The 18601-nt window shown below is 43.2% G+C and overlaps 1 protein-coding gene across 2 annotated transcripts in view; it reads left to right on the top strand.

Annotated features, from left to right (window-relative positions):
* ERICH1 (glutamate rich 1) overlaps positions 1 to 18601 on the top strand; it is a 137350-nt gene that overhangs the window by 50583 nt on the left and 68166 nt on the right. Inside the window, exon 3 of one of the 2 annotated variants that reach the window (XM_019537479.1) lies at positions 14302 to 14436. The exons of the other annotated variant lie outside the window; for it this stretch is intronic. Coding sequence (XP_019393024.1) covers positions 14302 to 14436 — 135 coding nt within the window. The remainder of the gene's footprint in view (positions 1 to 14301; positions 14437 to 18601) is intronic. 2 annotated transcript variants of the gene reach the window in all.

Here is an 18601-nt window from a genome sequence, read left to right as displayed (position 1 = left end):
TCAGATAACATGGCACATCACTTGACACTATGTCCAAAGAAAGCATAGACTCTTGCAGTCTTCTCATTAAAACATTTTATTTCAAGTATTTCCTGAACACGGTTATCAAGTGTAAGGTTCAAATTGTGGACAGCACTGTGCACATAGTCTGCATTTGGTTTTTTCATAGATAGCTTTGCCTGCACTCTGGCATAAACTATGTGTTAATATTTTAACCCATTTGCCCTTATATAAAAAAAGTTTTGAAAAATTACTTAAAATAGTTTAACTGATGTGTTCCAAATAATGTCAAATTCGACAATTATTGCAATTGTTAATAGTAACTATTTATGTTTGTCATAAGCTATATTTGTCCTAAATTACATACATTTTATCGAATTTATTTAAATTCTGTAATTGTGGATACAAGACACATGTCTTTAAAATTACTGTTAAAGATGATTAGTACACTGAACAACAAATGCCAGAAGTGTTTCAAGCACCGGATGTGAACAAAGCTGAATATACTTAAGACTTCTGAAAAGCAGACTTTAATAAACAAAGAAAACTAGTAGACAGGATTTCATGGGAGGCAAGTGTATGGGACAAGGGTGTCCAGAAGAGTTGGCTCTTCCTTAAAGAGAAAGTGTTAGTCACAAAAAAACTTTCTGCTGGTGAGGCCTCACCTGGAGGCTTGTGATCAGCTTTGAGCATTGCACTTCAGGAAAGACATGGACAAATTAATGAGAAAAGAGACCAAAATGATTAAAGGTGTCAAAAATGTGACATGCAAGCAAAGGTTGAAAGATGTTAGTTCAAAGAAGAGAAGACTGAGAGGGTATTTTGATAAAGTCTTCAAATACAAAAATAGTTGTTATACAAGAGGATAGTGATCAATTGTTCTCTGTGCTCCCAGGGGCCAGGATGTGAAATAATGGGTTTAAATTGCAACAACAAAAACTTAGGTTGGATATTAGAACTTTTAAACTGTATGGTTGCTTAATCATTAGAACAGCCTATCAAGAGGCATTGTGGAATCTTCCTTTTAAAAAAAATTAAATGTGGATTTTATTCTAGGAGTGTTTAGACAGGGATGATCCTGCCTTGAGCAGTGGGTTATATTAGGTAACTTTTGTTTTAATGTATTTTTTATATTTTTTTCCTTCATTAATTAAAGCAGTATTAGTGCAAAGCCAGAAATCATGAACCGTTTGCATTCAACTTAATTGGTCTATTAATTAGCTTTCTGCTAATGCTACTTTAGTAATTAAAAAATACTCATTAAATGCAGATGTTAGACATTTTTCTTTTAAAAGATTAAAAAATACAACTATTTACATCTTACAGTCAGTAAGAGCTTAACAGGGAATTCCAACCCTATTTCTCCCAAGGCAGTGGGAGCAGGAGAGTAAAGTGGGGTCCTTGTAGAAGGTGGTCTTTTGGGGCTCATAGGAGCAAGGCTCTGGATCAGCCAGCAGCAGAGCCAAGCACAAAACCAGAAGCCTTAGGACCTCAGAGTATCTGGCCTGTCTGCAGCAGAAGGGGACAGTCTGATTAGTAAGTAAGAAGAAATTCCTGTGCCTGGTTTAGAGAATTATGAGATCAGGTGACCAGAAGAGGTGGGACTTAGTCCAGCTCCTGAGGTGGAGCAGGAGTCTGTTCCTGAAATCTTCATGGAGAGGAATTCCCTACGGTGGGGAAGGGTCAGGGAGAGGCTATAGGAAACAGATCCACAGCCATCCAAGTTACCCTTGAGAGCTGGAAGGAGACATCTAAATGGGGAGTATGAATGGCTGTGGGATGGTAATGCAGCATGGGGTGTGGGGTTTTAATTTAAAGCAATGTTTCCTGTTTTTGCTCTAACCAGAGGTTTGGGTTGTGGCTGTAGGAGTGAATCAGAGGCCATAGCAGGTGCCTGGGAGCACGGCTGATGAGTAGGGGGTGCATGTGCACCCCCTGAGAGTGCCGGTGCATCCTCTGTCAGACTGCACTCCTTGTTTAGCCAGGGGGCAGGCGGGAGCGCCAGTGCCACCCCACGAGCGCCGATTGGGGAACAGGGCCGCCAGCAAAAGCAACCGTGCCACTTCCAGAAGTGGCCACGGGACTTCTGGAAATGACGTGGCTGCTTTTACAGTGAGTGAGATTGTCCGCAGTCCTCCCGCCCCCAGCTGCTGACTGGTGTCAGGAGGGGCACATACTCCCCCCTGACTCAAGAGGCACATGCCTGGGTGACATTCACTGCAATTAACCCTGTGGGGTAAGGGACTCAGAGGGCCAAAACAGAAAATTAGCTCTGTCAGGGTGAGAGACCCAGAGGGTTGGGGCACAGAAACAGGCAGCAACCAAGGGGTGGACTGGGTGTGATTGATATAATAGGGCCAGGGGACCCAGCATCTGAAATTAGAAGAGTGTATGCAAGACATAGTCATGACTATGGGGGCAACTAGAGACCATGATTAATGCTCCTGAAGTGATTTAGTGCCATAAGGTACATTAGGGCCCCAAGTGATGCCTGTAAGATAGGGTAAGTTCCAGCAGGGCCTAGAACAGTTTGGTAGTGGACTAAGGTACAGAGAGAGATGAGTAGGACTGAATCTGGCTATGCCAATTAGTTGAAACAAGGATCACTCCAAGGCAGCCTCCCAATTAATGTAATACATCAAGGAGTGGCAGGTGAAATAGCAAGGGAGTACTCTTAAGATGGTGGTGTGAGACAGGTTTAACATTGCCTCAGGAGGTGTTAAGGCAACACTTAAGGGCTAGGCTTGCTACATTAATGTTGAATTAAATCATTTGATCTAATTGAAAAGATACCTTTTCTAGTTTTTTCACAGGAATCACAATCAGATGAGAATTCAAAAGTGATCTGACTGCTAGAAAATGGACAGTACATTTAAGTACAAAGAGGACAAAGATATCTCTATGATTCCTATTGACCTGAAGTCATAAGGAAAGAGGAGAGACAATATTTTATTGTGTAGTCTTGCTTGGTTCATGAGGGAATGTGGAGTGTAGCTTAACTGTTCTTATCATGTAAGGAGAACTCTCCAGTCCTACAAACATTATGACTTCACAGAGGCTTTTATCAATAGCCAAAAAAACCTTTTAAGTGTATGGTCTTCCTTACGAAGTGGACTTTGGTAGATTCTCAAGCTAAACTTCTGAGTGAGAACACTGGGGAGTCACTCTTGGAATTGCCATAGCACAGATGAGTAGCGAGCAGTATCCTGTTTCTGCATATGGTCATATGTCTTGTCTTTCAAAGGAAAATATGAGGAGAAGTGAAGGAGACTGGCTAGTTGAGGACACTTTTTTTAGGACCTACTTTAGGACTCTGTGTGGAGGGTAGGAGACTTCATAGGTTTCATAGATGTTAGGGATGGAAGATCATCAAGTCCAGCCCCCTGCTTCAGGGTAAGGAAGTCAGTTAGTATCAAAGGATCCCAGTAAGATAAGCATCCAAACATATCTTGAACGAGTATAGAGTAGGTGCCTGCACCACTTCTGGAGGGAGTCTATTCCAGGTCTTGGGGGCTCAGACAGTAAAGACATTTTTTCTTATGTCCAGCCTTCTGGAGGGAGTCTATACAGTCTTGGAGGAGTTTATGTCCTTGTTTTCCCTTGGGACACTCTGGTGAACAGACATTCCCTCAGATCCTGATGCACACCCCTTATGTACTTATAAGCAGACACCAGGTCCCCCCTGAGCCTGTGCTTTTTCAAGCTGAAGAGTCCCATGGCTCTTCATAAGGCCTATTCTCTTGCCCTCTGATCATATATGTGGCTTTCCTCTGGACTTTCTCAAGCTTCTCGACATCCTTCTTAAATTGTGGAGCCCAGAATTGGATGCAGTACTACAGCTACGGCCTCATCAAGGCCGAGTACAGCTGGTGGATGACATCCTGAGATTTACTTGAGAAGCATCTGTGGATGCAAGCCAGAGTTTTGTTTGGTTTACCAGCTGCGACATCGCATTGCTGGCTCATGTTCATCTTGTGGTCAATCATGACCCCCATGTCTGTTTCAGCTGTGGTGCTAGTGAGCATAGCACTGCCAAGCCTATAAGCATGCTGTGAATTTTTTTTCCCTGAGGTGGAGAACCTTGCATTTATCGGTATTGAACACCATCAGGTTTGTACCTGCCCACTTACTAAGTTTATCCAAGTCAGCCTGGATCACTAGCCTGTCCTCAGGTGTGAACACTGTGCCCCAAAGTTTAGTGTCATGAGCAAACTTGGCCAGTACGCTTCTTACACCAATGTCCGCATTGTTGATAAAGATGTTAAAGAGAACCAGTCCAAGGACAGAGCTTTGGGGGACACCACTGGTCACAGAGTGCCATAATGATTCACTACCATCGACTACTACTCTCTGGGTCTAACCTCGAAGCCAATTTCCCAGCCATTGGACTGTGGTGTAGCCGAGGCCACAGTTGGCCAAATTTTCCATGAGACACCAGATCAAAGGCTTTTTTGAAGTCCAGATATATGATATCACTCTCTTCTCCCTTGTCCAGGTGATATGTCACCTGGTCATAGAAGGAGATGAGATTGGTCAGGCAAGACCTACCCATGACAAGCCCATGCTGGCTGTCCCTCAGGATGATGCCATCAGCCAGTTTATCAAGAAGGGTCTCTTTGATAATTGGCCTGTAATTCCCGGATCTACTTTCCACCCTTTCTTGAAGATGGGTACCACATTGACCTTCTTCCAGTCTTCAGGTACTAGACCTGTGCACTACGAGTTTTTGAATATTTTTGCCAATGGCTGGGCTATGACACCTGCCAGCTCCTTGAGTACTATAGGGTCTAATCTGTCAGGACCAGCTGACTTGAAGGTGTACAGCCTCTCAAGGTGTTCCTTTACTACATCTATACTGATGCCGGGTATAAATACGCCCTCACCCTGGCCATTCCGCATCATGGTATGCAGGGCTGTCCCTTTGGGCTGATGAAAGACCGATGTGAAGTACCCATTAAGCAGGTTAGCTTTTTCCTGAGTGTCAGTTATCAGTTATCCCATTTGGTTCAGCAGGGTTTCATAGTTTCATAGTAGCTAGGGTTAGGAGGGACCTGAACAGATGCCATAGGCAGGAATAAATGTTGGGTTAACAAGACCCCAGACAGCTGATCATTCAACTTCCTCTTGAATTTGCCCAAGGTAGGGGTGAGGACCACTTCCCTGGAAAGTTGGTTCTAGATATTGGCCACCTTAACTGTAAAATATTGCCTTCTGATCTGTAACCTAAACCTATTCTCCATCAGCTTATTACCATTGTTCCTCATCACCCCAGGTGGTGCTGGGGAGAAAAGGGCTCTACCTATTTGCTGTTGATCTCCCCTGATGAGTTTGTAGGCAGCCACCAGGTCCCACCTCAGCCTTCTCTTGCTGAAGCTGAACATGTTCAGGTCCCTCAGTCTCTCCTCGTAGGGCCTGTCTTGCTGCCCTCTCACCAAGCAGGTATGCCTCCTCTGAACCCTCTCCAGATTGGCCACATCCTTTGTTCCAATGTTACCCTTGCTTTTTTCCTGACTCCCTACATATGTAAAAAAAGACGTTTTATTATCCTTGATATGTGAAGCCAGATGGAACTTAGTTGCAGCCTCAGCTTTCCTGATCTGCTCCCTGTAGGTACAGACCAATGCTGAGTACTCCTCCTTGATGGTGATTCCAGCCTTCCATCTTTTATAAGTCTCTCTTTTTAGATGTAGAAGGTCCTCAAGTTCCCTGCTGAGCCAAGGGGTTTGCTGTGCCCTTTTGCTACCCTTCCTCCTAGATGAGATAGCCATTCCTTGTGCTGTCAGGATCACTCCCTTGAGGAGCAACCACTCTTCTTGGACTCCTCATCCTGTCAAGTCATGGTCCCTTACGGCCTCAGCAGCAAGCCTCCTGAGCTTGTCAGAGTCAGCTTTCCTAAAGTCGAGGACTTCTGCATTGCTGACTGACTAGCCTACTTTGGTATGGATAGTAAAGTGATCAGCTCGTGGGCACTATCACCCAGCTTTCCAGCAATTCTTAAGTCACTGAATAGATCATCCCTTTTGGCCAGTACCAGGTCCAGCAGCGCTTTACCTCTTGTCGGTCCATAGACTTCTTGAGTCAGGTAGAGCTCGTCCAGGCACGTGAGGAAACTGTGTGACCGATCAGATTTGGCCAAGTGTTCTTCCCATGAGAAGTTTGGGTAGTTGAAGTCTCCCATGACAACCATGCACTGAGAGCATGCAGCCAGTTCCCCAGTGAATTCCTGTTCTAGCTCTTGTTTTTGGTTAGAAGGTCTCTAGTAGATTCCTACCATGATATTCCCTGTGCCACGTTCCTCACATATTTTAACCCAGAGGGACTCCAGTTGTCTTCCCTGGGTGCCAATGTCAATTTGCAGGGACATGTAGTTGTCGTTGACATAGAGAGCTACAACCCTACCCATTTTATCTGCACGATCTCTCCTGAACAGGGTATAGCCATCTATACCTGTGGCCCAGTCATAGGTGGAGTCCCACCAGGTCTCCATTATCTTTATTATCCATAGTCATTCTTGTTTAGCAGGAGAACCAGTTCCTCCTGTTTGTTCCCCAAGCTCCTGGCATTGGTGCACAATGTAAGTGTCCCATTGAGGGCCCTTGCCTTCGCTACAGATCATTCCAGGGCTAGAGTAGGGGTGGGTTCCCTTAAGTGCCTTAGCCTGCTGGATTTGCAAGGGTTGCTCAGTGGGCTTGCAGTGGCGATAATCCCCCCAACCCCTGGTGGGCTTAGTTTACAGCCCAGTCAAGTAGGTCAGCCAGTCTGGCTGAGAAGAGCCTCCTCCCCAGTGCAGTGAGGTGGAGGCTGTCTCTCCCCAGCAGACCACTGCTTCTGTCACCAAAGAGTGCACTGTGATTGTGGAAGCTGAAGTCTTCACAATGACACCAGCACCACAGTCTTTGGTTGACTACCTGGATCCTCCTCTCCCTCCTCAACCCATAGCCCAAAACCAGGAGGATTGAGGAAAATACCACCTGTGCCCCCAACCCCTTAAGCCCCACTCCCAAAGCCCTGTTGCACCTCATGACCTGGCTGGGATTGCTCTGAGCCATGTCATTCGTGCCCACATGGATAAGGAACATAGGGTAGTTGTCGGTGGGCCAGATAAGTTTAGGGATCCTCTTGGCCATGTCCCAGATATGGGCTCCTGGGAAGCAGTAGACCTCCCGAGCTAAGGAGTCGGGGCAGCAGATTGCGCCCTCAATCCTCTCAGTCAGAAGGGAATCTCCCACAACAACCACACTACAAGTGGCCTTAGGGAGAGCAGGGACGGTAGCTGTAGGTGAACCTGCATTGCCAGCAGGAGGTGGCAGCTGTGCAGGCTCTACTGGGGCTGCAAGAGGTTCATATGTATTGCAAAACTCTAGAGGGGCAGGGACCTTGGTGCAGCGGGCCTTGAGGCTGTTCACCACCTTGGTCCAACCCCCTGGCTGGACAGTATGGGAGATTCCTGGAAGGTGACCTTGGTCTATCCTCCGCCTCCAGAGGGTGAAGGGCCTGGCAGCAGGAGTCTCACCATCCCTGATGGCACTCAGTCTCTGGACTGCAGCCTGTAGCTCCTCTGTCTGGCACCCCAGAGACTCCAGAGTGGAGCAAACCCCATAAGGGGAGGTGGCCATACTTCTGGTCCCATGTGCCTGGAAACGTGTCAGGCAGCCCCCACAGCCAAGAGCCAGGGGCTCCGTCTGCATAGAGCCCGGAACCATGGGTTCCATCTGGGTGGAGGTCTCTGAGTTGCCAGAGGGGGAGGCCTCAGACTCTAAGGGGACCCTCAGAGTGCGGCATGTGCCCATCCACAGTGTGCCACTAGGAGTCTGGCTACTGGTGGGACTAGCTTCCCTAGGGCTCACTGGCAGGGCCTCAGGCCCTCCCACACTAACTCCCACGGCAGGCCCAGAAGCGTACCTGTTTGCACGTCCTGTTTGTGAGGCTCCAGTCCTGTGGCTCCCTGGGGGGATGGGCCAAGTAGGAGCCAGGGACTCATCAGCTCCTCTCAGCTGCCTCTCCACAGCTGAGCTACACTAGTCCCATCCCACCACAGGCCTCGCTTACCTCTGGCTGTGCTGGGGGTCGGCAGTGTGCTCTGCAGCTGCTGGGGGTCGTTGGGGGGCTTTAGGGTGTGGAGGTATGACAGGCTTGCACCTGTGTATCTCGCGCCACTCCAGGAGCCTAACTGGGCTGCTCCTGGAGCCTAACTGAGACAGGAGAGAACTATGACTAGTATGGGTCTGAATTCAAAAAAGGGATTTAGGCACAATGGTTGGTCCTTTGATCAGATTTTATAGGCCTGTTCTCTAGTGGATTTTTCAGCAAAGTGTCGTATATATGAGATTCTAGTACACAACTGTGTGAATATAATTAGTACATGTACTTGATACATCTGACATTTTGAATGAAATGTGCGTGTTAGTATCTCGATCTCATTTAAGGGTGGAATTCACAAGCTAGTCATCTCTGCAGCTAAGTCTCCTGAAGGGCCTAGTCCAGTGTTTCTCAAATTTTTTATACTTAGGTCACACTTCGTTTTATGGATTCAAATTGGTGTCATGCCTCTCAAAAAGGTGTGCGTGCGTGTGTGTTCAGAAACATATAACCTATGCATTTCCTCTGCCAGAGGAAATTATAACAGTGCTGAGCTGTACTGCTGGCTACAGAGTAGGCTTTTTTTTTTAACTTCTATGAATTTCAAGGCACCCCAGTTGAAAATCACTGAGATAATCTAAATTCAGAAAAGATTTGGAGGGGGCTGGAGGCTAAAAAAGTGGAGGATCACTGATTTAGCTGGTGTCATTTAAGGGGGACAGCAAGGACCTCACCCAGCTGTACCCTGCTCTTTTCACTATCTGCACCCTGCTGACCCTTGGTCTGTACCTCAGGGAGAAAAGGCAGCCCCTGCTGCTGAGGCTGCTTCTGCTCCTAGAGGGTCCCTTGCCAGCAACCACCCCTTCAGTCCCTCCTGCTGGCCCTGGGATCATGGCAGGAGTAGAGCAGATAAGCAGGTCTACAAAGCATGGCTCTGCCTGTGCATCTGTGGTCTCACAACAGAGTACATTACTGTGAGCATGGGAAAGAGAAAGCCAGGGAAGGCAGCAGTGGCAGCAGTCCCTAGAGGAGTAGCCACAGGCACTGCTGGAATAGCTGGGGCAGGCACAGGGTGCCAGCCGGGGAAAAAAACAATTACATCTTCACATGGGGTGGTACCTGAACACTAGTGTGCTGCAGTACACCCTTTGGGAATCACTGGCTTAGTCTGTTAGGAATATTCTAAATATACCTAATGGCAAAGGTCCACCTCAGTGTTAGGCCCTTGGGATTGCTTATGCCTTAGTTATTAGAGAAAATGCATAGTGTTGGCATTAGATGAGGAGCCAGAACCAAGGAGTCAAGACTAGATGCGCAAGTGGTTGGAGTGAGAGGAGGACAGTTTTTTGGTAAGGTGGAAAGACAGAGACAGTAAGAGATAGTGAGCATGGAAGCAAAACCTTGGACTGGTCAAAGGATCAAGGACTGGAAGGAGAAGCCTGAGGAGAAGAGGAAGTGGGATAATGTGATGGAGAATTATAGGGAGAAGTTGGAAGGAACACTAAAGCAGAGGTGCTGAGTACGTGGGGGCCTGAGGGCCCTGACCGCCTTGGGAAGAGGGGTGTCACTTTAAATGTGTAAAATTTTCCACATCTCCATTATCTTACTGCCCCCTGGGAAAAATAAGTCGCCGCTTATGCACCATAGCATGGGTCAAGTTTGGGGAACTGTCCAAAAAGTGCGTGCCCATTACAGCATGGTCCCCTCCAGAGCCCAAAATAGAACTAAAGATTCCTGAGCACAGTCATTCCCCTGCAATCAGGAAATATCAGTGAAACCCAGTGACAATGTACATATGTGTATAATCTCTTTCTAGTGCTGGACCACATGAGAGGTTGACAGCTTACAATTGGTACCAACTATTTTCTGAGTTCAAATGGCAGAGGTGTATATTGTTTTAACTCTATCAGTTGTCAATGCCCCATGTGTGTTACATGATGGAACTGAATGTGTATTATGTGAGAGAATTACAAATTGCATTTAAAGATTGTTTTTAAAGTCACAAAGTTAAGAAATATGAGAATTGTAGTTTGCAGCTGAACATTAATTCAACCCTCTTGTTTATCTACATTATGATAGAGACTTTAATTCCATAAGCTTGTTGTGTTTCTTCCATAAGATCCCAGCCTTATCCAATGAACAGAATGGGCAATATGCACTTAACAAGCAACAAAAGAATACTTTTTTCCTCTTTGTTTGATGTGTGGCTGTAAGCTTGATTTACTGCATAATAATCAAATTTATTCTTTGAATAAGAACTAGTGCTTTTCTAGTGCACTTCTTTCCAGTAGTATCTTAGTGTTCCACAAACATGTTAATTTAACTTCATAAATCCTCTGTGAGACGAGATAGCATTATTATCTCTCTTTTCCAAAGGGGGAACTGAAGGGCTGAGAAATTAAAGTTAAAATTGTTCACTTAATCGTAAGTACCTGGTTGAAGAATGCTACAGCCTGAACATTTGGCATTAGATATCATCTTATACATTCAAATGAAAGTTTTCATTGACCTGTAATGAAAGTGTGAATATCCACTATTTTTGCAAATCGGGTATCATTGTATCAAATTAGAAATGATGAACATGGAATAGTCAGCACCTGTAAAAAGCTTTGACTTACATGACTTATCCAAAGTCTTACAAACTCTTTGGTATGGGCTGAGGCAGAGATCAGCTGTCTTAACCATGAGATGCTTCTCTTTCCTACGGCTATCTGCCTTATTCACTACACACACCTTCAAAACATGTAACAGTCTCCTTTATTACACAACCATAATACATTGTCATGGTATAGCCAGCTCATGATAGTATGTGATCATGTAATTAAAGTCTATAATAAGCATACAATGAGAATAAAATCTGATATTTCCTAACTCTTGCATTTTTTTATATTACTTATCTAAATGCCTTTCTGTCCTCTATAATGAAATTGTAAATGGCTTCACATAATCTCCACACCACTATTTCCCGGTGATACCAGGGACACGCATTTTTTCTGGAGTAAAATTGATGGCACACTTCACTCTTACACCCAAAAAGGGTGTAACATATTCCATTCCTGCCAGAGGAAACCATACAAGTGCTGAAATGTTCTGTTAAAAAAGATACCAAATATATCTTTCTTTAAGCAAAGGATTAGTTTCTGTAGCAGTGGTTCTCAGCCTCTTCAGCCTCAAGCCCCCTCCCCCATAACTTCAGAATTTCACAATACTTTCAGACATTTTAAATAAAAAATGCTTTACTTTAATCTCTGCGCACCCCTGTGCCAAGCCCAGCATAGGCCCAGAAGAGGCATTGTGCTTAACTGAACCCAACTCTCCCAATGTCTGTATAGACCAGGTGCTTTAGTGAGGCTTTTTTGTGCATTTATCTAATAGTTGAGTGAATTGGCTTTAGATACAAATGCCAAAAAGCCCTGCTGAAGCACCCAATCTATGCAGACACTGCAGAACCAGGTTGAAAAAATATGCTGCTTCTTTTGGTAAAGCACTGTTTGTTTGTTTGTTTGTTTGCTTGTTTGTTTGTACATCTACAAGCAGCCTGAGAGATGTAAAGTCAAAGAAGATATGGAAAGCAGGCTAGGGGCTAAAAAAATTGAGGATCACTGATCTAGCTGGTGCCACTTAAGGGTGGCAGGAGCAGGACCTCACCCAGCTGTGCCCTGTTCTTTCCACTCTCTGCCCCCTCCCAATCCATAGTGTGTACTCACTGCTGAGGCTGCTCTTGCAGGCCTTCTTTGATAAATACCATACATGGTGGAACATGGGTAGAGTAGAGGGGATGCGGCAGGCTGCAAATCACACCTTTGCCTATATGTCCTCCCACTTGCAACAGACCATGATGCTGTGAGCGTTGGGTGGGAGGTATCACCAGGGCTGCCTGAGGGCAGGGAAGGGTAGGGGAAAGCAGCAGCAACAGCAGCGGCAACAATTCCCAAAAGAGTAGCTGCAGGCAGTACTGGAACAGCTGGAGCAGGCACGGTACTGGACAGGGGAGGAGAGCATTTACATCCTCACACAGGGCGATCTCGTGGCATAGTGTTGCTCTCACAACACACTAGTGTGTCCTAGCACACCCTTAGGGAATCACTGCTCTACACCCTTGTACATGTGCATTGTGATGTTGTTGTGAAAATATATTTTCCCAGCCTGTCTAGGATAGATGGTTTTCAGTAAATAAATTGGGACAGTTTAGTTAACAGGTCCTGCCTCAGTTGTCTCTTCCAGCTTTGCAGTTGCATAATGCAGATGGAAGGAACTACATGAAGAGTGAGGGTGATATTCCTATACAATTTTAGGAGAAAAAATGGAAGCCTTTTTCATATTATAATGTATATACCTGGGTAAGAATATGTACTGTAGATTGTATTTTGAAACTAGAATTTTAAACACAAATCAGTAATTGTATGGTAGTTTATTTATTTAAAGTTCCCTTTGACTTCGTCATCTAGGCTAGGGACAGACATTCAAAAAGCCTGAGAAGGAGGTGCTTCAATCTTTGCAGGTTAGTCTAACCTGCCTAGGCTGAATCAGTGTGTAACCACTCAGACATCCCCTCTGGACTGAAAAAATGCAGGCATTTGGCTGCGGTGGCTTAGGCTAGAAGCCGGGGGGTAGCTAGCCCTCCCATCTCTTCCACAGTGCTGAGCTGAGTGGGGCATGGCCAGGCCTGGACAGGACAATCTGATTAGGGAGGGGTTCTCCCCTCCTCCCCCCCATAACAGAGCATTTATCAGCTCTGTTATCAGCATTTTCCACCCCGTTAGAAAACAAACCCCTTTCTCCTTAGTTCAAGCTCTTCTTAAAGAGGAGGAGGGAACATTCCAAGGACAGACATTACCAGCTACCTGTTGATTAGCTCCAAAAAGCCCAAAGCTGAAACTGTTCTGTCTGCCTTTGTCGTGTCTGCCTAACACAGACACCTCTCAGCATTAGCTAGCATACCACATAATGGCTACTGTTCCTGCTGTGAGAGGGAGGGAGGGGGGATCCCTGCTGTGCCTGCAAGTGTCTGCTGGAGCTTCAGCGAGGGAGCATGAGGGAGAAGCCAGCCCATCACTTTCGAGCAGAGAGCCTCACTCAGCCCAGAAAGCATGACGGGATGTTGGGGGACTCTGGTTTCACTTAACCAGGAAGGGGTCTGGGACAGACATTTCATAAACCGGTTTGACCCAAATCAGTTAAGTCTGATTCAACCAGGTTGATCTCAAACCAGTTTCAGCCATTTGAAACTGGTTTGTGTGCACTGAATGTCTGTTCTGTTACAGGTTTAAACCAGTTTCTCATCACTTTACCCAGGTTTATGTGTAATTTCTGTCCCTCGCCTTACAATGTAACAAACAATTGCTTTGTTGTAGAGAATTTGGTGACACAAAGCTCCCAAAAGCACATTTTGGACATGATCACCATTTTCCAAGGTACAAGATTGCAGCCATTTATATTAAATCAAAATGAAGCAGTAAGTGTCATTGTGATTAACTAAATGGGATTTCCTGAGCCATAAATCTTTCTTTCTTGCAAAGCTATTAGCACCCTTAAATGCTGCTTTTTGACATTTGTCAGTTAAGGGATTTAAAAACAATGACCTTTGTAAGTTGTGTTTAATATTTGAAGGGCCTTTGTTTATTTGTTTGTGTCTAGGAAGCAAATGCAAAGTATCCAAGACTGCTGCTTTAAAACATTAGAAATTGTTAATATTGTTCAATAGAATTTAACATTCTTGAGAACACAAACACATTCTTGTCATTTAAATTCTTACAATGATTAAACACTTCACTGGTAATTGACGCTCGCAGGAAAAAAATCAGACTGAGAACCTGTTACTTGCCATTTTTCTTTTTAAAAAACACTTGTAATAGAAAAAGTGCTCATTAATGCAGAACAGAAGGAAGCAAAGCCGCGTCTTTCAAATATAACAACTCATTATAAGAGATACTTCTAAAGCCTTGGAGGAGGAATGGTCCAAAAAGAGGAAGTAGCACACTTCATAGTAATGACGGGGGGGAGGGCGGGTTGGTTTTTAACAAGCACAGAATTCAGATTCTCTAGTTTGTTCATCCCAGTGTACTAAATAATTTGAAGATGCTTCTTGTCTGACACTCTCTCTCTCTTTTTACTAAGTCTAAAGTTTTCATAACTCCACTATTACCACTGTATTTATTCAATATTGAATGACTCACCAAGTATCAAAGTTACTAGACAGACATTTTGTTTTTTTTCTTGCAGGTGGTGATAATGAGATCCTTCCTCCAAGAAAGCTATACACAGTGAGCCTGCCTCCTGAGGGCTACATCCCAGTTAGTCCAATCACTGTTAATGACCCAGATTCTGAAAGCTCTAAGAGTAATGAAGGTACAGCAGGTAAAGGGGTACACAATGTGATTATTTCTATAATTTTCTTTCCAAAAGGCATTTCAGTGTCCAGATAATCATGTAGAACTAAATGGGAGCAACCTAGTATTTAACTGTTGCTGCCAGTGGGTGTCAGTGTTTTGCAACAAAAGTACAGTCAATGAATTTAAGATGTATGTCCACCTGTGCAGACTTTCACCTTATAGAATTTCAGAACCAAGTGCCTCATTTGGTTGCATCCTTGCAATGTCATTAATGTTGCTGCAGTTTCATAAGTGTAGCTAAGGCTAGAATTTGACTATAGTATGGATGCCACATAAGAAGAATAAGGGAGAAACCTATAAACCAATGGTTCTGAAACTCTTGACAGATTGCACACCACCAATTTAAAATTAAGTACCACCAGCAGATTTTTCAGTTCAACCTTAAGTACCACTAGCAAATTTTTGTCATGTAAAGTAATTATAAGTCTGTTAACGCGTACCACTGATGGGTTGTCTATGTATCACTGGTGGTATGTGTACCACAGGTTGGGAACCACTGCTATAAACAATGTAAGCAACACTGTATAATTGATTATTGGGGTGTGTTGTACAAAGAGTAAACTGAATCCACTCTTGAATATAGTCCTGAGATTTACTAAGAGAAAGTGTTCAGTCCAATAGTTTTAACTTTGCAAATCTGATTGCTGTGCTCCTGTGGAAATGGATGTTATTACTTATTCTGAACAAAATGTGCTGCACATTCATAGTGGTCCTGCCTCCAGGAAGGGAGTGGATACAAAAGGCCAGGTCAGGTTCAACCTGATCAACAAGAGTGCTATAGGTTGAAGAGAGAGCTTCCAAATGGAACTTTCAAATGTCTTAGGATTTTGATAAAGATATGGAAAGGCAGACTTTCTCATTTGAAAGAGGTATCGACAGAGAGACTGAATGAGTGGTCAAAAATACGGCTTCTCCTGGAACGGTGAGACCACAAAAGCAGTTCAAGAGTGATCTTTCTCCACATAAAAGTCAGGTGCAATAAAGAGATGTTTCTAATTAAAAAGTCACTTTATCAAAGCAGCATGTCTAGCAGCAAGATTATTTGGCGAAAATCCTAATGCATCTTTAAAATAAGAACCAATCTTGTTGAACTTTTTCTCTCCTAATTGCCTCATAAGGTGGTTATATTTTCTTTGTAGGAAACTGTTCTGGTACCAAATTTAAATGATGCATTTTTCTCTTTGTGTTCAACTGGATTCATAGTTTCATAGTTTCTAGGGTCAGAAGACACCTGTTCATATCATCGAGTCCGACCCCCTGACATGGCAGGAAAGAGTACTGGGGTCAAATGACCCCAGCAAGGTGATTATCTAGCCTCCTCTTAAAGATTCCAAAGAAATAAGCCCCTTTCTAATTTTCTATAAGGACTTTTTTAATAACAGATTTAATTATTGAAGGATAGTTTACTTCTGTTAGAACTGTTAGCCCTAGGTTAACAGTAGCAGGGTTCCGATTCTGATTCATGTTAGCATTGTAATTTGAGAGAACCAGAGTTGTAAACATAACTGAGCTTAGAATCGGCTCTGAGGCATTTATTCATCTGGACAAAGTTTTTAGCTAAATGAATGTCTGATTATACAAAACAAATTCCATGTTTGGTCTAATTATAAATAAATAGATCCTTAAGGAAAACTTAAACCATTTTAATTTCTTGAACTGAGAAATTAGAAATGGAAATATTGTGAGCAAAAATAAAATGCCACAGAAAAGCAAATTATTTTAGATGTTAAGAACTTTGAGACTCCAGTAGTGATATATATAGAGAGAGAGGGAGAGAGAGAGCGAGAGCGAGCGAGTGCACAAGCTTTTCTGAGCTGAAGCTCACTTCATCAGTTGCCTAACATTTCTATTAACAGTTCTAATCACAGATGGCTTACTGAATTTTCATCTCTATGTCCGCCACATTACTTTGGAAACTTAACAGTTCAAGTTTAGAACTAGACAATTCCTTCATAAAAATATAAGACCCTGGATTGTACTTGCTTATATGCATATGTAAGCTTATTGAAGCAAACCGGAGAGGATGATTTATCTAGGCCTGACACTCTGCACAACTACCACTCAGCTCAAACCACTGCCACTGACATCTTCTTGTGTTTCTTTCACTGATGCTTGACTCATTGCTTTGGTATTCCTTACAGAAGCTCCCCATATTGAAGAGGGTTTCCTTATAACACATACATCTACAGCAGAAGAGGTTCACTGGAGGGTACACAAAGGCTCTTTTAGTATGTGAATGCATCCAAGATCCCTGGACACTTTGCAACTTTTGCTACAAAGTTGTGTTCAAATTGTATTTAGGTGTTCATGGCAACAGGAACCATCCTTTTTGTGCACTGGGCTCATACAACTCTCTATGTACTTACAGGATTTGCAGAAGATGGGGATTTGCATGTTCATTTACAGGGCTCCTAAATTTACAGACTATGAGTCAAATACATGCAAGCTGGGTTTTATGCAGCATAGAGGTCAGAATAATTACAGTAATTACAATGACTTGTCTCTTTTGAATAGTATGGGTAAATTGCTCCCATGTATATCTTTTTGCTGTGATCTTAGTGCATGAACTGGAGCCATGGGTTTAAGCATTCAATCTGATTTTGTTTCCATTAGAAGTGCAGCTATTGTATAATCTCAAGAGATGAATTGTATTTATCAACATTTCAACTCTACTACAATATCAGTAACATTCAAGTTGTAGCATTTTCAAGGCTTAATCCACTGTCAGGTCAGATGTAAACTAGCTAATATATTTCTGCAGGCCATTCTGCTCTTTCAGATATTGCCTTCTGTGCCTATGAGGTTTTAACAGCTAACCTTGGTAAATTATGTAAGTCTCCCTATTAATTTTTATAGGTGTAGGTTTCATTCACTTATATTTACTTGACTTATATAGTACTTTTGAAGTCTGATTTGGTGCTCACTGAAGTCAGCAAGGGGAGGGACACCTAATGTAGGAAAGATTGAAGTGGGCCCAGATGTTGATCTGAAATGTATCATATCTTAATTTTAGGGCTAAAGGCTACCTATATGAGGTGAGTACACCAATTATAACAGATGTCACAATTGATAATTGTGTGGAAATAGAACAGCCACAAGGGGAAAGAATATTTTTCTAAACTTATATAGCTTTTATTTCTGCATAATAGATATGGCACGAATGGCAGTTTGAGCATACATGTGTGTCTGCCCAAACTGCCATTATAAGGTATCTTTTGTCAGGACCATGTGGCAGAATGTCAAGTGCTAAGGTCTAGTACAGAAATACAGTTGTGTCTGCTAACTCATCCACTCATGTCTGGTGCATTCTTTTAGCTCCAGTAAAGAAATATATAAAATTTTGTGTAAAAAAACAGCGCGTAAAAGAAAATCCCAGTGAGAGTTGAACATACTGAACAAGTCTACCTGTGTACATACATGTACCATTTTACATATTTTTCCTTACCAATGAAACCTGATCGACTTTCTTTGAAATTTCATCAGTGCCACACATTCCTCATGAATAAGGGCCATGGGAACAGAATATTGGCCAGCTACTGCAGATGTAAACTAACTCCATTGTAGTCTATGCTTAATGGTAAACTTAAATGGAGAACAAATTCTATACAGAGTTGAACCATGCCGTTTGCATTCAGTAAATGATAGCTAATAATAGATTATAAAAGGGTACTTTGCTATCTTCTCAAGGCTATCTTGAACCCAGAAGTAATGGCAAGTAATAGCACTGACAGTATAAATGAAAGAAAAATCAGTTTCCCTGTCACAAAAAGAGTTGGGTAAATTATGGTGAGAGATTATATTTACATTAGACCCTTAATTTCTTTTCTTAATTTTTAACAACTTTATTTATAAAATGGTTCAGAAGTGCACTTTGTTTTGAAAACATATAATAAGACCAGGTCCTTGTTTGCCAAGTTTACTATCTAAATTAAGATATAACATCATCAGACATGAAAGTAAGATCTGAGAAGGCAAGGATAGACATTTTGTGATGCAAAAATCAGCCCATGGTAAAATGACATACTTACGATGTGTTTCTCATAGTTTCATAGTTTCTAGGGTTGGAAGGGACCTGAGCAGATCATCTAGTCCGACCCCCTGCCATGGCAGGAAAGAGTACTGGGGTCAAA

This window comes from Crocodylus porosus, unplaced genomic scaffold, assembly GCF_001723895.1.
Source record: "Crocodylus porosus isolate Cpor-Errol unplaced genomic scaffold, CroPor_comp1, whole genome shotgun sequence".
Taxonomy (NCBI): Eukaryota; Metazoa; Chordata; order Crocodylia; family Crocodylidae; genus Crocodylus; species Crocodylus porosus.
This window is presented reverse-complemented; position numbering and strand designations above follow the sequence as displayed.